The 17,080-nt window shown below is 37.3% G+C and overlaps 1 protein-coding gene across 7 annotated transcripts in view; it reads right to left on the bottom strand.

The window, feature by feature from the left end:
* Nucleotides 1-986: 986 nt before the first annotated feature.
* Atpalpha (sodium/potassium-transporting ATPase subunit alpha) overlaps nucleotides 987-17,080 on the bottom strand; it is a 117,747-nt gene continuing 101,653 nt past the window's right edge. For 4 of the 7 annotated variants that reach the window (XM_089641204.1, XM_089641211.1, XM_089641208.1 and 1 more), the window contains 12 exons: nucleotides 16,480-16,701; nucleotides 15,610-15,828; nucleotides 15,202-15,382; nucleotides 14,644-14,901; nucleotides 13,846-14,195; nucleotides 12,560-13,023; nucleotides 12,286-12,469; nucleotides 11,989-12,204; nucleotides 10,677-10,771; nucleotides 3,609-3,783; nucleotides 2,933-3,165; nucleotides 987-2,847 (listed from right to left, as the gene is read on the bottom strand). In XM_089641204.1, coding sequence (XP_089497330.1) covers nucleotides 2,727-2,847; nucleotides 2,933-3,165; nucleotides 3,609-3,783; nucleotides 10,677-10,771; nucleotides 11,989-12,204; nucleotides 12,286-12,469; nucleotides 12,560-13,023; nucleotides 13,846-14,195; nucleotides 14,644-14,901; nucleotides 15,202-15,382; nucleotides 15,610-15,828; nucleotides 16,480-16,701 — 2,718 coding nt within the window. In that variant the 3' untranslated portion in view covers nucleotides 987-2,726. Of the gene's footprint in view, nucleotides 2,848-2,932; nucleotides 3,166-3,608; nucleotides 3,784-6,205; nucleotides 6,301-8,935; nucleotides 9,031-10,676; nucleotides 10,772-11,524; nucleotides 11,620-11,988; nucleotides 12,205-12,285; nucleotides 12,470-12,559; nucleotides 13,024-13,845; nucleotides 14,196-14,643; nucleotides 14,902-15,201; nucleotides 15,383-15,609; nucleotides 15,829-16,479; nucleotides 16,702-17,080 lie in introns of all 7 variants that reach the window. The other 3 variants (XM_089641207.1, XM_089641205.1, XM_089641206.1) reach the window with 3 other exon arrangements.

Genomic DNA, 17,080 nt, shown 5'->3' with positions numbered 1-17,080 from the left:
TTGTACTCTTTTTGTGCAATAAATATTTTTTTGAATTTTGTTTAGCAGGGTTTGGTACTAATCCCATAAATCAACTTCTATAGATTGATAACTTAAGGCTTTTTGTATGAAACAAATTTGTCCTAAAAAACTATATATATGTCAATATATACACCGTTAAATTCTCATTCGGAGCCTACTCATACTATACACCAATGAAAAACTTTGAAAGTTTATTCCATAGATTTTTTCATTGGTGGATATAGTTAGGCAACCATAATGATGTCACAATATTTCCCCCCTCACTAATCCCTGCTACTATATATATACTAACCCAGTGCAAAAACAGGTTTCTTTAACTGTCTATTCATTTTCTAAAGCACGGCCTGTATTACTAAAAGATGGCGGTGGTTCAGATTACTGATGAGGGAATGTCTTTTTGTGATTCCATAATAATGTTTCATGCACTGAAAATGTCTGATTTCATCCGTGGCTGTGTTCCGTACGCAATGAAAAGAGCTGTTTTGGTTTTATATTTCAATACTTACCATTAATCTAATTATCACTTGTTCTGCACGCCAATACCGTTGGGATATACATAGTTATTTCTTATCCTAGATCCTAGGTTCTCTCACAATAGTGAAGTACATATTATTATTATATTGAAATTGCAAAGTAGTCCATGCATAAAGTTGGAATCATCTCAACTTGTATTGATAAGCATTGCATTATTAGTGCTTGGCCCTTGGCTTCCTAAAGGCTTACTGCTGATAGTTCTGTTGTAACCTCTTCTTTTTTCTCATAAATGAAGCATGTAACAGAGAGTGTGGATACAACGAAGCTCTCAGCGGCAAAGTCCAATGTGTCTTTGTGTCCAATGTAAAAATCCATTATTCTTTTTCCTTCAACATTGTCTCAAAGTGAATAGTGCTAGTGTAGTCTCTCGGGAAAGTTGGCTGCACATTAAAAAAACATAGAAAAGGAAAATGGTTGGAATAAAAAAGTAATGAATTTTTAAAATTGTTTTTATATCAACACTTAATTCATTACAGCGTCCTCCTACAACTAAAAAGAAATCTTCAAAGTGGCCTATTTATTGAAAGGTGAAAGTGAAAATCACACCACAAATCAAGTGTCAACTATTTACATGCGCAGATCACGGTGCACACAATTGCTTGGTGCCAGTGTAATCTCCACATATGTACAAAGCCACACGTAGCAAATAAAGAAGTTAGGTGGTGAGCTGGGAGCTGGGAGCTGACAGCAGACAGCAGACAGCAGGCAGCTGGCGTACAACGATAGAGATGCACTTGCACTTTACTCGTCACGCGGATGTGAAATGAGGAATATGTAACACGGCTCCAACGAGGAAGTAGCCTAACTATTTGCTGCAATAAAGGACATTAAGTTTGCAGTTGTAAATTTGATAATCAGAATTTCCAACACATTAATAAATATATAATATATATTTTTTCCTAAGTAATTATAAACCTAAATTTTTCAATAATAATTACACCTACGTTTTAGCTACTCCTAATGTGTATTCTACGAAGACCTAACTAAGTCTGTAGTTGTATTGATGTAACTTACTGTAACGTACTGGCGGCGAATGTCGCCCCTCGCCCCACCAATAGATACAGATAGACATTTCATGAAACAAACTCTAATGGATACGTTACGTTATATTATTATCTATTGACAAAACAGTATAAAAGCAAGTACTCTTACTTGCAAACATATTTATACATTCTTTATATTGAAATTACAATTTGAAAATATCAAATAAATCACAATAGTCATTGTTTAACATAACAGGTATTTTAGTTTAGTATTCAACAACACGTAGAAAGGAGTAGAAGCAGACGCTGGCGGACAAGCGGCTGCTCTGGCTTCTAACAAACACCGTCTAACCGACACGACACTTCACTCCTTGACTCCACTCCTCAATCCAGACAATCAATCGCTTGTGGTGTTTATTGTTTTTATTCAAGAGAACAAGTTTCAAGTACATTATATTAGAGTTTTGTATTTTAATGCGAAACAAACATTGATAAAATAATAATTACACAAGTCAGGTAAATGAATATAAAAGATAAAGATAAAAGAAGTATGATGTAACGAGCGACTCACGCACCCATCCCACGCACGCACGCACTCCGTGGAATATTCAACAAACATGATCCCGTCTTTCTCAGAAACAAACCGCTTCCATAATAAATATTACAATTATTATTCTCTAAATATTTATATTGTAATGTAATGTAATTAAATACATTTTAATGAGTTTTTGAAAATATGTATAAATAGTTAATAAATAAAGAGAAGGACGATGATTCCCGGGGGTTGCCAGGAGATAAAATAGCCCCATAGACATTTGTGTAAACTTGAACACATTCCAAAATTAAAAGTGCATTCATACTTTTAATACGAGTGGGAAATATTGTTAGTCACGTAATTTAGAAAATAATACTACGAGTAATTGTAACAACGGTCGGATCCAAAATGTCTACCCAAAATTAAAAGGTGCGAAATGTCGGGTAGTAATTCTGGTCGGAATTAACTCTTTTGCTTTAACAAGCAACAAAACAATACATACAAATGTCAACAAACAAGATAATCGCTTCTAGGTGAGTCAGATGTAACTAATCAGAGGGTCATATATGAACACAGAATACAATCATACAAAACAGTCAGGCGACCCTTTCACACAAGTAAGTCGGTGCTCTGAACTGCAATCCTACAGATGTTTAATAGTAGGTCTCTTGCTCCAACCATCCTCCGGGGTTGCGGCGCAGGTAGAAGCGGCGCGTCTCATCGTAGATGAAGATGGACAGCATGAAGGGCAGAGCTGGCAGCCACCACACGAACCTGAGGAGTGACAGTAAACATGATTAACCAATGTTCCACCATACTCTTAATGGTCACACAACACAACACAGTGGACTACACTCACTTCAGAGGGAACATCCTCAATCCCTTGTCCATTCCAGGAGTATAGGATAAGAAGGCAGCCAGAGCGGTCTCGAAGATCAGACCAAAGTTCAGGGCCCAGTTCCTCATGCCCTGGTGGAGCAGGGAGTTACGCCTGGTCTTGCAGATGATCAGATCAGCCCATTGCACAACCACGATGGACACGAAGAAGGCGGTGTGGCAGGTGAACTCCAGGGTCTTCCTGTCGCGGTAGGTCTGGAACATTTCATCAAGCGACTCGTGAATAGTACAAACTAGATCTAAAAGAACAGGTGTTCCTCATCAAATGGACTAATTGAAGGGCTTGAGCAATCGATTCTGTCCGAGATACAGACTTTATTGCAGGTGTTAGTCTTCCGAATATTGAAATCGGAGTAAGTAGCATGACACTATATACCCAGGAGTTGAGAACATTTTTGTTGGGGTTAGTTTTTTCTTTCATATAAATATAGTGCCAATCCACACTATGCATTTTAAATTTAAATTGTTGCTAAATAGTAAAGAATGTTATGATTTAAGGTTATATTGTTTGATAGTTGATGTTAATACTTAAAATTTTAAATTGATTTATCTCAAAACTATGAAAATGAAGGTTTGCACTATCTGCGCCCGAGCCATTCAATCGTTGAAAAGTGATGAAGATAGTAAATTGAGCCTACCCATTCCTGTCCATAGGAGTCAGTAAGGTCGTTGATGGCCTTGGAGTCCCACTGCTTCCTGATGCCAAACAGCTTCCTAGGCAGGAATCCGTTCTCAGCCATGATCACGAAGTACACAAAGAATCCTGCGGCAGCTTGGATCATACCAATCTGACCATAGGCCATTGAGATCAGCCTATACACAGGACGAAAAACAGATTAGTCAAGGAGCTACGAAGTTTGAATGAGTTGAATTCCAAAAATTGTTTAGTGATTTTACAAGTGTAATAATGATGTTTTTAAGGATGTATTTTGCGGCAGAGATGTCATGCTTCAAAGTGAGAACATTTCTAACTGTAAGTATGTTTCTATTGAGAAAGTAAGTTTACCAAAGCAGTTTAAGTTTTACATACACTTTCATCAAATCTAAATATTGCAATGAATTTAAATGAGTTCTTTTAAATTATTTTGTTAGGCATGTTAAATTTGAACAAGTTAGTACATTTTGTTAGTAAATAGAATACTCAAGCATATAAATACATAGTAAGTTAGGTATAAACAGTTTGGCTGCAGATTTTTACCTTTCGCGTAAATGGATTTATAAAAACACATTGTCCAGTCAATAATCACGAATACAAGTACATAATTGTTTTAAAAAAGAAAACATTACTTATTGGACTTTATTTAGTTTAAAACTCATTCACGTGAAAGCTGATAAAATAGGTTTTTTAGGCATGCATATTTTACTTACATAAAGCATTCAAGATTACTCTTGAAATTAAATCCATCTACACATTAAAGCGAACAACAACATTCATTGGACATTTTGCTTTTGATAACATCTTTGAAATATTCAATGCCTAATACAAAAAAAATTATGGGCATCATATAAAGTGCAGGAAGTTTTTTAGGGTGACTTAGTTGAAGATTTCAAAGTGAATCAATCCATTGAACACCAATGATTGATGGCTGAGTACACAATGATATAGAAAAGTAACATCTACTCACATGTTATCGGCTCATACAATATCCACGTACATGCGGTGCGCCAACATCAACATATCAACACGACTAACACAGACAACAACCAACACCACAAACACATTGCTCAGAGGCAACAAACATATTGCCCAAAGACAACATATTATATGGTTCAAAGACAATATACTTTAGATTTACAACACATAATGTAAATTTGTCAAAACAACACAAGCCTTGGTTGCCAAGTTGGATAACAATCCCACTTATAGCAAGGACTGCAAAGTGCAAGCCCTACATAGATTATGAACTTCTGCAGGGACGGGAAGGATTTGATGGGACGGAAGACAAAAACTAGAATCCAATGATAATTGAATAGATTTAAAAAAAGAACTAGAATCTATAAAGAAATAGTAAAGATTAGACAAGATGAAAACATTAAGTAATAATTGTTACAATTCTAAAGTTCTGCATCATCTATGCTTTACGAGAACATGCACTAGGTTGTGGTTTTCATTTTATAAAACAACATAGTTTTCTCTTCCTAGTAACTTCCTAACTAAATCAAATAACGTTAGATTACAATATAACATAGTTACTTTAAAGGGTGAAAGTTAAGTACATGACGGCTGGCTTTAACATTGCGTTGAGTTCCAATTTAAACTACTAAGACGACAGGACACAACATGGTATTCAAACAACAACATATAGAGTGCCGCCGTTTCCAAGAAGTTCTTGCTCGAGTGCCTGTCACGGTTTCAAATCATTAAACAGATCATGCGGAAGCTTTTCAACGTACATTGTATATTCTGCCATTAACTCTAGTCAAGGTCTAAGCCCCAGTCCGCTAGTATCTAGTCTCTAGTCATCCTAGATTGTCTCTTTTAACTATTGATTGGGCCAGATTGACTCTATTTCTTGGAAGAATTTTTTTATAATTTTTAAACAGTAAATGAGACAAAGAAACTAATTTTAATTCAACAGAACTAGTGTTGTTCAATCACGATAAATCACAGAAGACAGAAATCAGTTAAAAAAAAATATGTTAAAAATTAATACTTATTACAAAAGTGTATTTATTTTATCAATTCTCCGAATTTTTGGCACTGTAACTGATTTCTAGCTTTGTGGTGTATGTGAAAAGTAACATTTTCAGACTAATGAAACCATCGTAGTATATATTGATGCACTAAGTAACGACATTTTAAATAATTCAACTATTATGCGTCTGAGACAATGAATCATAGAGAACAAGTTGAGATATTCTATTTCTATTAGAAAGTACTAGAAAGTTCTACATAAGAATAAGTTTTTTTAAATATCTATGTAGAAAAAGAGAAAAATTGTTTTTGGCATGCTTAGGAGCCAAATTAATTCATGTTTTATTGTAAACAAAAAAACTATTTGTATCAGTCACCGATCAAACAACTCGATTAAAATATCACAGATATTCTAATTGAATGTTCGGGGCGTTGGATTGTTTAGTTGATACTCGCTTTGGGAGTGGCTTGTGAATTGTAATTGTAAAAAGACATCTCTATGATTATAGTCCCGCATGACAAACACACTAGAAAGAAAAGACACTGCCAGTCATTTGCAAATTTGTGGGTAACAGTGCTAAGTGGGGAGCGGAGTACAACCTTCGGTTAACCAGATTATCTCGGTAGGGGTCCCGGGGTTGGCGCTTCATGATATCAGATTCGGGGGCCTCGTACGCCAGCGAAATAGCCGGTACCTTTAGGTCAATACACACCAATACTTCATTTCTATCTGAACTATGCCAAACAAGCACATGTGCCACCACCATACATCTACAGCCGGCTCACGGGACTGCATACTACTGCCCACCTACACCTGGTAAAGTTACAAAAGGGCGTCCGCTCCAACTCCAAACAGGAGAAACCATCTATTTACAATAATACCATACAATATACTCTAAACCTATTAATCCTTAAATATAGGTAGCTAACAGTTTCATGTGTGTGGATAAATTCTATTTTTGTTTTGAATCATTCTTAGCAAACAGTATAATCACAGTTAATCCTTTGGAAGACTTCGGGAGAATAGTCACCACATTATATTTTCATCATTGGCAATATCCTTACCGCAAAATGTCACAATGTACAGCTACAAACCACAAACATATTATCAACAACAAAAGTTTAGGTTTTGTTAAAAACTAAGTGGCAGCTGCGAATTTTGCGAGTTTGTTGTTTTGAACTACTTTTTACGGAGTAATTTGTGTAGTCTCTGAGTTGCTCTCTTAGCGAAAGATTACTTATGTATTTTATGAATACATGAAAAAGTGTTTTATTTCAATATCATCACTTGGAGAATATTTACCACATAATTTTCCAAAAAAGGGGGAAAAATAGAAAAAAAGCAGATATGCATGTTTGCTTGCCATCCTTTCCTTTTTGAAACTGTATTAAAGATATGTAGATAATTTCAGCTTCTGTAAGGCCTTCCAAAGCTTTGAAGCATTAAATTTAGATAAGATTTTAGTGTTTGCTAAGAAATTCTGAATAGTTAAGTGTCTAGATTAATATTTGAATGTATACAATAAGCGTATATTAGTTTGTATCTACTTGAAAATGAAATCTGTTGAGATTTACTTGACAAGGTTTGCCAGATGTAATAATAATGATTGGTGATTAGATCTATACAGAGGATGAAGATTAGTAGAAAGTTAGAGTATAGAGTAGAGTGTAAGCTACGGCAACATGAGGTCAGTAGGATGGCGGCAACACCACATGACACGCAAGTTACATCCTGGAAAAGAACACATCACAGAGACAATGATGACAACAAGAAGAAAAGGTCATATCAAATGTGTTGAGTAGTGCAAGAAGTAGGTTAGAAAGAAGATGAATTAAATAAAAACAAAAGAGAAGAATGAAGCATGCCGGTGGAGGTGGGAGTGTTGGTTGGAACTTACCTGTACAGAATATTGGGATATATGCAGAATCAATACACACTGACTAACTCACAACACACTGCAGCAAACTGACTGACACGAGACAATCCATTTAGTTATAGGGACACATGGGATGCCATTCCTTGCAAGCCAAAAGCCAGTCAGGTATTCCCTCCTGGCCAAACAAACTTACATCATGTTCATTACACATGTACATGTGTGTATTATTTGTTAAATTTTAACAATATTAATGATTTTTAGTTTGGGTAAATATCCAGCATTACTTGACACGGTCGATACTGCACAAACGATTTTAAAAAGACTTTGTATCAGTAATAACAATGAGAAGTTACCGGAAATGGAAAATAATGCATTTTATAATACTTATTTAGTTCAAATTAAAATTGACTGTTCACTTGGCAGCCATTATTTTTATTATTGATGTGAAAGTATTAAGATTATTTTTTTTCTTATTTTATTTAACCAAAACTAAGAACCTATTTTGAGTTCTCAGGTTCTTTGGATTGGGTTTAGTTTAAAAAAAACTAGCCCAAAAAACTATTGTCATGTCAAAACATGACATGAACAAAAGACATTAAATTATCCGTATTTTACAAAATAGCTACATATTACAATAAATTATTTTCCATTTCCGGTGACTGAAATATGTAGTTGTTTCGGATTGTTATTAAACAAATACAAAAGTGTTTTTAAAATAATTTGGGCATATTAACCATAAAATAAAGAAGAAAACTTGGAAGTGCCTTCCATACAAATTTGAATGGAAACAAATGTGACACTGACTTAGTACCTTTTGGTTTTAGACCATTTAGCACGCAGTCTGTCTCTCTTAGACTTGCCTGAAATTGTGTATCGCCATCCCATTTGAATTTCCCAATCATCGTGAAACACAGTTTTGTATGGAAATAAAGACCCGAATTGGGCTTATATTCTTGGCGCTCCAAGGCACATCTTGTGTTATTCTTAATTCTGCGGTATTAATCGTGCCTATTAATTTTGGATAATATACCTTAATTTGAAATTTGAAATTTGAAGCATTAATCAGAAAGCAATACAAGACTAGCTATGACCAAAAATTGGCTTGATTCCGTGTTATTTAAAAAAGATAAAATTGAAAAATGTTAAAGCAATCAATGCGTAAAATGTGAGATCGAGAGGGAAAAATTTAAGCTGAATATGAAAAAAAAAATAGCCTTGTAAAAGTTAAAAAGTACAAAATTTTGTGTATTTCAATTTTTTTAAATTCTGCGATCATCGTGGGCAGACCAATAATGCGTTTCCCCCCAAAACACAAAGCGAAAGCAGATTAGATTTGGTACACAAGAAATGCAAGCCAATTTGAGTGCATCAAGTTGATATTGTTGAGAGACAATGGAAGGATAAAGTATTATCTTGTTGAAGAGCTTTAGGAAACATTGTCTGCGGGCGTTACCTCTCGTTTACAAGCTTATCAGTGAAAGGGTTACGCGGCTGTCTCTTCATTATGTCAGACTCGGCCTCTTCGTACGCCAGAGATATAGCGGGGACCTACGCAGACACTGAGCCGTGAGACACTCGCACACACACCCACCATGTTAAATACATCGTATACAGATACACACAAGGGTGAGGCATGCACCGTGAACGTGTTACATCCAACCAACTCAAATCTAAGGCCCAGTTGTTTAGCACAAATTCAAATGTAATATTCAAATGGCTATTCAGCGCTGTCCCCGTTAAGCACAGATTCTAGGTGAGTTTCAGCTTCAGTTGTAATAAGGTGATTAGCTTAACAACAGGATAGTTGTCCTTTTCTGCTGACCACAATTTGTTGAAAAGTTGAAGCAGACTTAGCATTGGCATTTGACGGGAACCTTTCAACTGTTATAAAAACAAAATGTAGCTAATGCCCCCTGTGATGACAATGTTACATTTGAATTTCTGCTTAACATCTGGGCATAAGTGATTACGCCTCAGGCATTTTACGATTTTGATAATGTCAACAGAACAGTTTTGTTACCGTACGATGAACGATTGACTATTGAGAATCTAGTAAATTAATCTAGAATCTAGTAAAGAGCTAATGTCAGGTGAGCGTAAACTCAAGTCTCTTTACTTGTGTCAAAATGAAAGACCAAAGGTTGGATTTCAATTGAGATTGACACAAATAAACCGGACAAGAATGAAATTACTATAAATGTTGGACTGTTTGGTCACGCAACATAAGTTGAGTTAGGAAAAGGAGAGATGACTTCGGTAGACACTGAAAGAAACATCCAATTGTTTGAACATTTAAAAAGCTGGTGCAATTTGAGAAATTGAAGTCCTCATTGAGTAAGGATTTTTCATTAAAATAGACAATAAATTTACAATATCGATAAATTCAGATATCATAACAGCAACTGAAGTTTCTGTATACATAACGGTAATGAATTCAATTGATTTTTAGTCAACCCGTTTACCCAATGAACACTACTGTGATTTAAACAATAATAAAACCAAAAATAATGATTGTTGATGAAGAGTCGAAATCATCGACAACACAAAGATGATTGGTGTCAGTTGTTAGTATTGTTGGGTGGTTATGGATTTGTTTGTTTTAAACTGAGTGGATTGGTGTATTATTTCATTTTCTGAGTAATCTCTTTTGTCTTTTGACAGCCAATGTCATCATCACATGACCATTTGGGTGTGATTTAACATTGCTATCAAACACCACCTGGCAGCACCAATATAATAAATTAATAGTTAGTAATTTATTAGAATTATTAATTTAACAAACACAAGAATTTACATCCTGTTACCATTATTATTTGTTATTCTTCAGGCCGTTAAATATTAATCAACACAGAGCATTTTATGTTACATAGCAGTGTTAATACAGCCCATGGATATTGTATAGATACTTCTCCACATTGTGTTATATAATATATAATCCTCCATCATTTGGAAGCCACGGAATTCAAAGTAAAATCTTGGAAGTATGCAACAAGCATGAGCTGTAGACACCAAACTTTAGCAGAAATATTGAAGGACAATATTTAAGCAGAAGTAAATTAATTGACAGATTCACCACACACCACCTTAAAAGCAACAACAAATATTTAAGTAATCCCGCATTGTTATGCACCGGTGCCCATATACCATGTTAGCAGGATTAATTGTTTCTGTAAAGATAATCAAATGTATAGGACCTCTGGTTGACCAGTTTATCATTGAACGGGTCTCGGGGAGGGCGTTTCATGATGTCAGACTCTGCTTCTTCATAGGCCAAAGAAATGGCGGGCACCTGTTAGTTTAAAACTGTTTGTGAGTAAAGTGAACACATTATTCTATCTCCTTATGATGATCAGTGCGCTTCATGGGAGTGAGACTGCCGCATGGATAACAAACAAACTCATACTTGAATAGTGTGATACAAGTTAAGTTCCCTCATCGATAAACAACAAAATGAAGTATATATTTTGATGTTGGGTGTTGAGCTAAATAGGTAACAGTGTGTGAGTGATGTTTGCACTATACTATGAGTTGGTGATGTTCGACTTAGCATAAGAGTTGTTCATAAAACTAGCTGAGGAAATCCTAATCTCCTAAAAGTTACAAACCAATAATAATTAGACTGCAGCGTCAAACTGGAAGATTCTATGTATAATAATATATATATTATTGCTAGAGATATTGAAACATGGTGAATTATAAGAAATGCTGTGAAATGGTATAGTACAGTTATCTGCATGCTTGACTGATTCCTTCTTTCGGTCCTAGGTTAAATAACTGCGTAATGACTTAAAAGTAAGAATTGTAATGTATTCACAAATACTACGGTATGTTTAAAGGTAAAACGCTAGGTAATATGTATAACACTAGAGATAAATGACCAATCTTATATTCATAGGTGTGACTATCTACTTATAGAATATAGTTGAAGATCTGGCGAAAATACTTGTTTAGCGAAAGGTACATTCAAAACTACAGCAAGAATATGAAATATTGTGATTGCAACTGAAGTAGCGCCATCGCCGGTCCATTAGGGAGAACAAACCTCTCGTTAACTAGCTTGTCTGCGTACGGGTTACGCGGCCGACGTTTCATTATATCGGATTCTGACTCCTCGTACGCCAGCGATATAGCGGGAACCTAATTTACATCAACAACCAGATTATCATCACACATCCTAAACAACTGCACTCATTTTGTCATTTCTAACAAATTTATATTTGTATGTTTGAAAGCTATTTCAATGACTTCTGTAAAAGAAACTCAATTCTTTACCTCTGATGTAATTAATTAAATGCAAATTTAAAATAATATAATGATATAAAAAGACTAGCTTAACGATTGTAAAGTTAAAATCTTACTGATTGACGAATGCATTTTAAAAATACAAAAACATTACACATAAATAGTAGAGATTATTATTGCAGAAGTTCCAATGCTGAAAGATAAAGGATTATTACCAGGGGCACAGAGATTTAGAGAGGTAGAATAAGAAAAAATAATATTTACCATGTCAGTTCCGAGATCAATGCAAAGGATGGTGACGGTTCCCAGGGGCAAGGGGATGTCGCAGAGGATGAAGGCAAGGAAGGGGGAAATTTCAGGAATGTTGGAGGTCAGGGTGTAGGCAATGGACTTCTTCAAGTTGTCGAAGATCAGTCGGCCCTCTTCCACTCCGGTGACGATGGAGGCAAAGTTGTCATCAAGCAAGATCATGTCGGCAGCCTGCAGACAAACAAATATGAGATTAACATCTTCTATTAGAGACTACTTGTACATTACACTTTTCTATCATTAAGAAGTTACCTGCTTGGATACATCAGATCCTGCGATACCCATGGCGACACCAATGTCAGCCTTCTTCAGGGCCGGAGAGTCGTTGACACCATCACCAGTTACAGCAACAATGGCTCCCATGCGCTGGCAACCTTCCACAATGATCAGCTTCTGCTGGGGAGACGTACGGGCAAACACGATCTCAGTGTGGTATCTGGAAAAAACAAATTGAAAGTTAGGGAATATAGCATAATTTCTTAAAGAATGGATTCATTAGGGTAGAGATGCAAGTATTCAAACTCACTTCAGAATCTCGTCCAACTGGTCGGAGTTCAGTTCCCTGAGTTCAGTTCCGTGTACGACGGCGGCCTTGGCTTCACGGGGGTTAACTTCGGAGACGGGGATGTTCAGCCTGGCGGAGATATCCTCAATGGTCTCGTTTCCTTCCGAGATGATGCCCACAGACTTGGCGATGGCCTTGGCAGTGATGGGATGATCACCAGTAACCATGATGACCTTGATACCGGCGGATCGGCATTTGGCGACCGCATCAGGCACGGCGGCTCTGGGGGGGTCAATCATGGACATGAGGCCGACGAATCGCAGGTTCTCGATGGGGAAGTTGGGGTCGTCAGAGTTGAACTTGAAGCCGAGGGGGAACTTGTCGGATGACATCATGAAGTCGCAGAAGCCGAGCACACGCTCTCCCAGGCCTCCCAGCTCCAGATAGGCGTTGTTGAAGGCCTCCTTCATTTCCTCATCCAGAACCTAAGGCAAGATACAAACATTCTAATTATTGACGATTCAAAAGCTGGTAGAATTTATTTCAAAGTACTCACTCAATCCTCAAACTCTAATCTGTCACCCCAAAAACCGGCTCCAATTAGTAAAAGCGACGAATCATGGTGTATATTGACAAAATAAGCCAAAAATTAAAACAGGTAATAATAATAATATTGGACAATTTTTATAGCGCCGCTTTTGTGAGTTATCACCTCAGGGGCGCATTCGGAAAAACACACAAACTATTGATCGTTCATAAAATTTCTATTTTTGGTTGATGTGTCATGTTTATGCTCGCGAGAACACTCCATTTTGTAAACTTATTCAAACAAAAAATGTAGGAGAATGAAACTAACAGAACTAGAATACATATAGGACTATCCAAAATTTACTAAAACAATAATAATGAACTCTAGTGGCTGGTAAAACTATCAGCTCGTATATTAACCGAGTGTGTAAGAATAAGATAACCCAACCCGTTGTGTAAAGCATGGTGCTCGAGTCTAGGATCGTGGCAGACTACTGAATATGACATATGAATACCGGCGAACTATAAAGCTTGATCTTTTGCTTTCAAGTAATATAGGTGTCAGATAATCGAGCAGCGGATTACTGGGAGATTACTTTGTTGTAAAATGTTTCAGTGAGTCATCTGTCAGTAGTGTGAGTAGTCTTGTCAAAAATCTGACAAGGTATGGTTGTTGTTCTCACTCGGTCACGATTGCTCAATTCAGCCTACAGTTATCAGAGTTAAAATTATGTTTTAAGTACTTGATTGAAAAGTGAATAATGAGGATTATAATTTACCTTTTCCTTTCCTCCGATGAAGATAGTGTTGCACTTCTCCAGGATCCTCTCGGGGGCTCCCTTCATGACCATGACATGGCGGGGGTCGCTCGTGTCTTCGGTCTCGTGGATGGACACCTGGTACTTGTTGGTGGAGTTGAAGGGGATCTCGCAGACCTTCTTGTTCTTCTTGCGAATAGACAGCACGTCCCCGAGGGCCAGCTCCATGCACTTGAGCAGGGCGGCTTCAGAGGCGTCTCCACTCACTTCCTTCTTCAGGATGGGGATACCGTCTTGGCCTCCCTTGAACTCGGCACGGTTGCAGAGGGTGGCGATGCGGGCAAGAGCCTTGAATCCAGGGCTGGTGCGGTCTAAAAACAGGACAAAAAAATTATTTCTGACTATCAAGTTCTAAAGTTCTTTCTAAATAAACCTCTCATCTCACCCACAGCAAGTTTCCAAATTGAATAATATTCAGGAACAATTTAAATCTTGTGACTAAGAGGCCAACAGTCTCAATATTGGTGATTTAGATGGAATGTAAAAATATCTAATAATAATAAATGTGGACTTGGTCCTTCTTCCTCGACGACTCAAGTATCTTGGCTTCTACCGCCATAAATCTGTACAGAGGTTCGTAAACAGGCACATGTTACTGACATTTTGCAAACTCGTCGGTGAAGACAGTCTCTCACAACTAGCTGGTCCAAGTTGTTGACCACTCACTTTGTCAAGACTTTAAACATGGTGGAGCAATTAATTAATATAATAGTCTCATTGTCACTTTGTTAGACAAATTTTTTTTTAATAAGTTCTTACCATATTGAACTCCAGACTGGTCCTCAGTGGTGTCGGCCTCAATGATCTGGTTGTCAAACCACATGTGGGCGACGGTCATCCTGTTCTGGGTCAGGGTTCCAGTCTTGTCGGAACAGATGGTGGAGGTGGAGCCGAGGGTTTCCACAGCTTCCAGATTCTTCACCAGGCAGTTCTTGGAGGCCATGCGCTTAGCAGTCAGGGTCAGACACACAGTCACGGTGGCCAGGAGACCTTCAGGCACGTTGGCGACAATGATTCCTGAAAAAACCAAAAATATTGTCAGAAAAATTGTTTACAAGATGGTTAAATAGGAAGGTTGCTGGTTATACAGCTTTTTTCTAATAATTTTCAAACAATTAAAGATCTAACAATCTTTTTTTAGTTGGTAAAACGAGATTTGGCATTCCCTAGGGATCGAACATGGGGCCACAATAAAAGTGTTTTATTAAAACTAGTACCAAAATAATTTACTCCAAAATGTGTTTATAGGTTTAGAAGACACCATTGAAATGGTATTGTCAGATTCGGTTTTTGGATCAGAAAAGGTGGTGAACTAACCAATCAAGAAGATGACAGCGTCCAACCAATGGTATCCGAGAATGAAGGCAATGACGAAGAAGGTGACTCCGAGGAACACAGCCACGCCGGTAATAAGGTGAATGAAATGGTGGATTTCCTTGGCAATGGGGGTTTCTCCGGTGTCCAGACCTGAAGCCAGACCAGCAATACGTCCCATGACCTGGAAATAAATCGGTGATTCAAATATTGTTCAATACAAAAATACACATCAAAATTGTTTGAATCAGACATAATTAAATATGAAAGGGTTTCTAAATGAAGACAATAAACATATTGACTGTGAAAGACTATGATTTGAATTGTATTTTTGGGTTGTATACATATTTGTATATTTTAAAATTTTTGGCTGGTTGTGATTACGATATATTATTTGTATTTGTAACTTACGGTGTGATCTCCGCAGGAGATGACGACTCCCTTGGCAGTTCCCTCAACAGCGTTGGTGGAGAAGAAGGCGAGGTTCTTGGTTTCGAGGGGGTTCTCGTTGGTGAAGTCGGGGCCACGGGACTGGGGCTCGGACTCTCCAGTAAGGGAGGAGTTATCTACCTTGAAGCCTCGGGTCTCGACGATACGGATGTCAGCTGGGATACGATCTCCAAACTTAACCTGCAAATCGGAAATACGTTTACAATCAAATAAGAGAGCGGACAGGAATATATAAGAAATTATAATTATTGTTAAACACAATGAGAAAGATTGAGCTGAGTGGAGAAAGATAATATGTAATTTTGTATATTCCCCTTGTGTGGTTGTTTTTAGATTAGAGCATTACATTACACAGTTTATTTCAAGATTATTTTAGTAAATAACTTGTTGGGAGCATCAAAACTTAACCAGTTTTACATTATTATCTGAAATTATAACCACAATATTATCTTACTGACCGCGGAGGCTTTTTTGGATCATACATACACATTCATTTTAAGAATCAGAATGAGGAAGAATTATATAATATTTAAAGAATTATGCATTCACTCTCCCGGGAGTACATAAACTGACAAGAGTCTCATAAATATGCAAAGAGATAGTCTCATAACTATTGTTGTATTCAATCTGATGTCACGAGTATAGAAGTTGTTGGGCTAATATCCACACCACAATATTAACAAATAAGGCTTTACTGTTCTATTCTGAAAGAAATTGTATCAAGGTGGTGTTATATTTAATAATCACCACAACGATATTTACAAATTACTGGGTGAATTATAGATTTATTCTGAAAGTATTGGGAGCACATAAGTTGAATGGTTAAGTTACCTCAACAACGTCTCCGAGTACGAGGTCCTCAGCGCGCAGGGTGAGCTTCTCACCCTCCCGGATGACGGTGGCGAACTGGGGCACCATGTTCTTGAAGGACTCCATGATCTTGGAGCTCTTGCTCTCCTGGTAGTAGGAGAAGATACCGGTCACTATGACCACAGCGGAAAGCACAATACCGAGGTAGAGATTGTCATCGGCGGGCTCCTCAACTGTACTCGCCTGACAAATAAAAATAAAACTTCATTAGTACAGTATCAAAATTGATGTAGAAAGTATAATATAACCAATTATTATTTTATGTTTTCAATTTGGGAGGCGGATGTGTACCGCTACCAAACCATACACGGGAACCATTCATTAGATAATCAACTCCTCTGTCATATGTGTTGTTTATCCAAGTGGTTCACTACGCATCTGCCCACCAGCTGCATGGCGGGCCGGATCGGGAGAGACTGGTTGATCTCTCCAGCCAGAATCTCTCTTTCTCTTTCGCCAACGCCTTACGCTGCAGTAGGGGGGATGGATTCATAGGTCACTCCCGGACACACTGACTCCCAGATTCCTACCCACCCATCATACTTGCCCTGAACATCCTCAA

This window comes from Hesperophylax consimilis, chromosome 16 (genome assembly GCF_061612785.1).
Source record: "Hesperophylax consimilis isolate HC1 chromosome 16, BYU_Hcon_1.0, whole genome shotgun sequence".
Lineage (NCBI taxonomy): Eukaryota > Metazoa > Arthropoda > Insecta > Trichoptera > Limnephilidae > Hesperophylax > Hesperophylax consimilis.
This window is presented reverse-complemented; position numbering and strand designations above follow the sequence as displayed.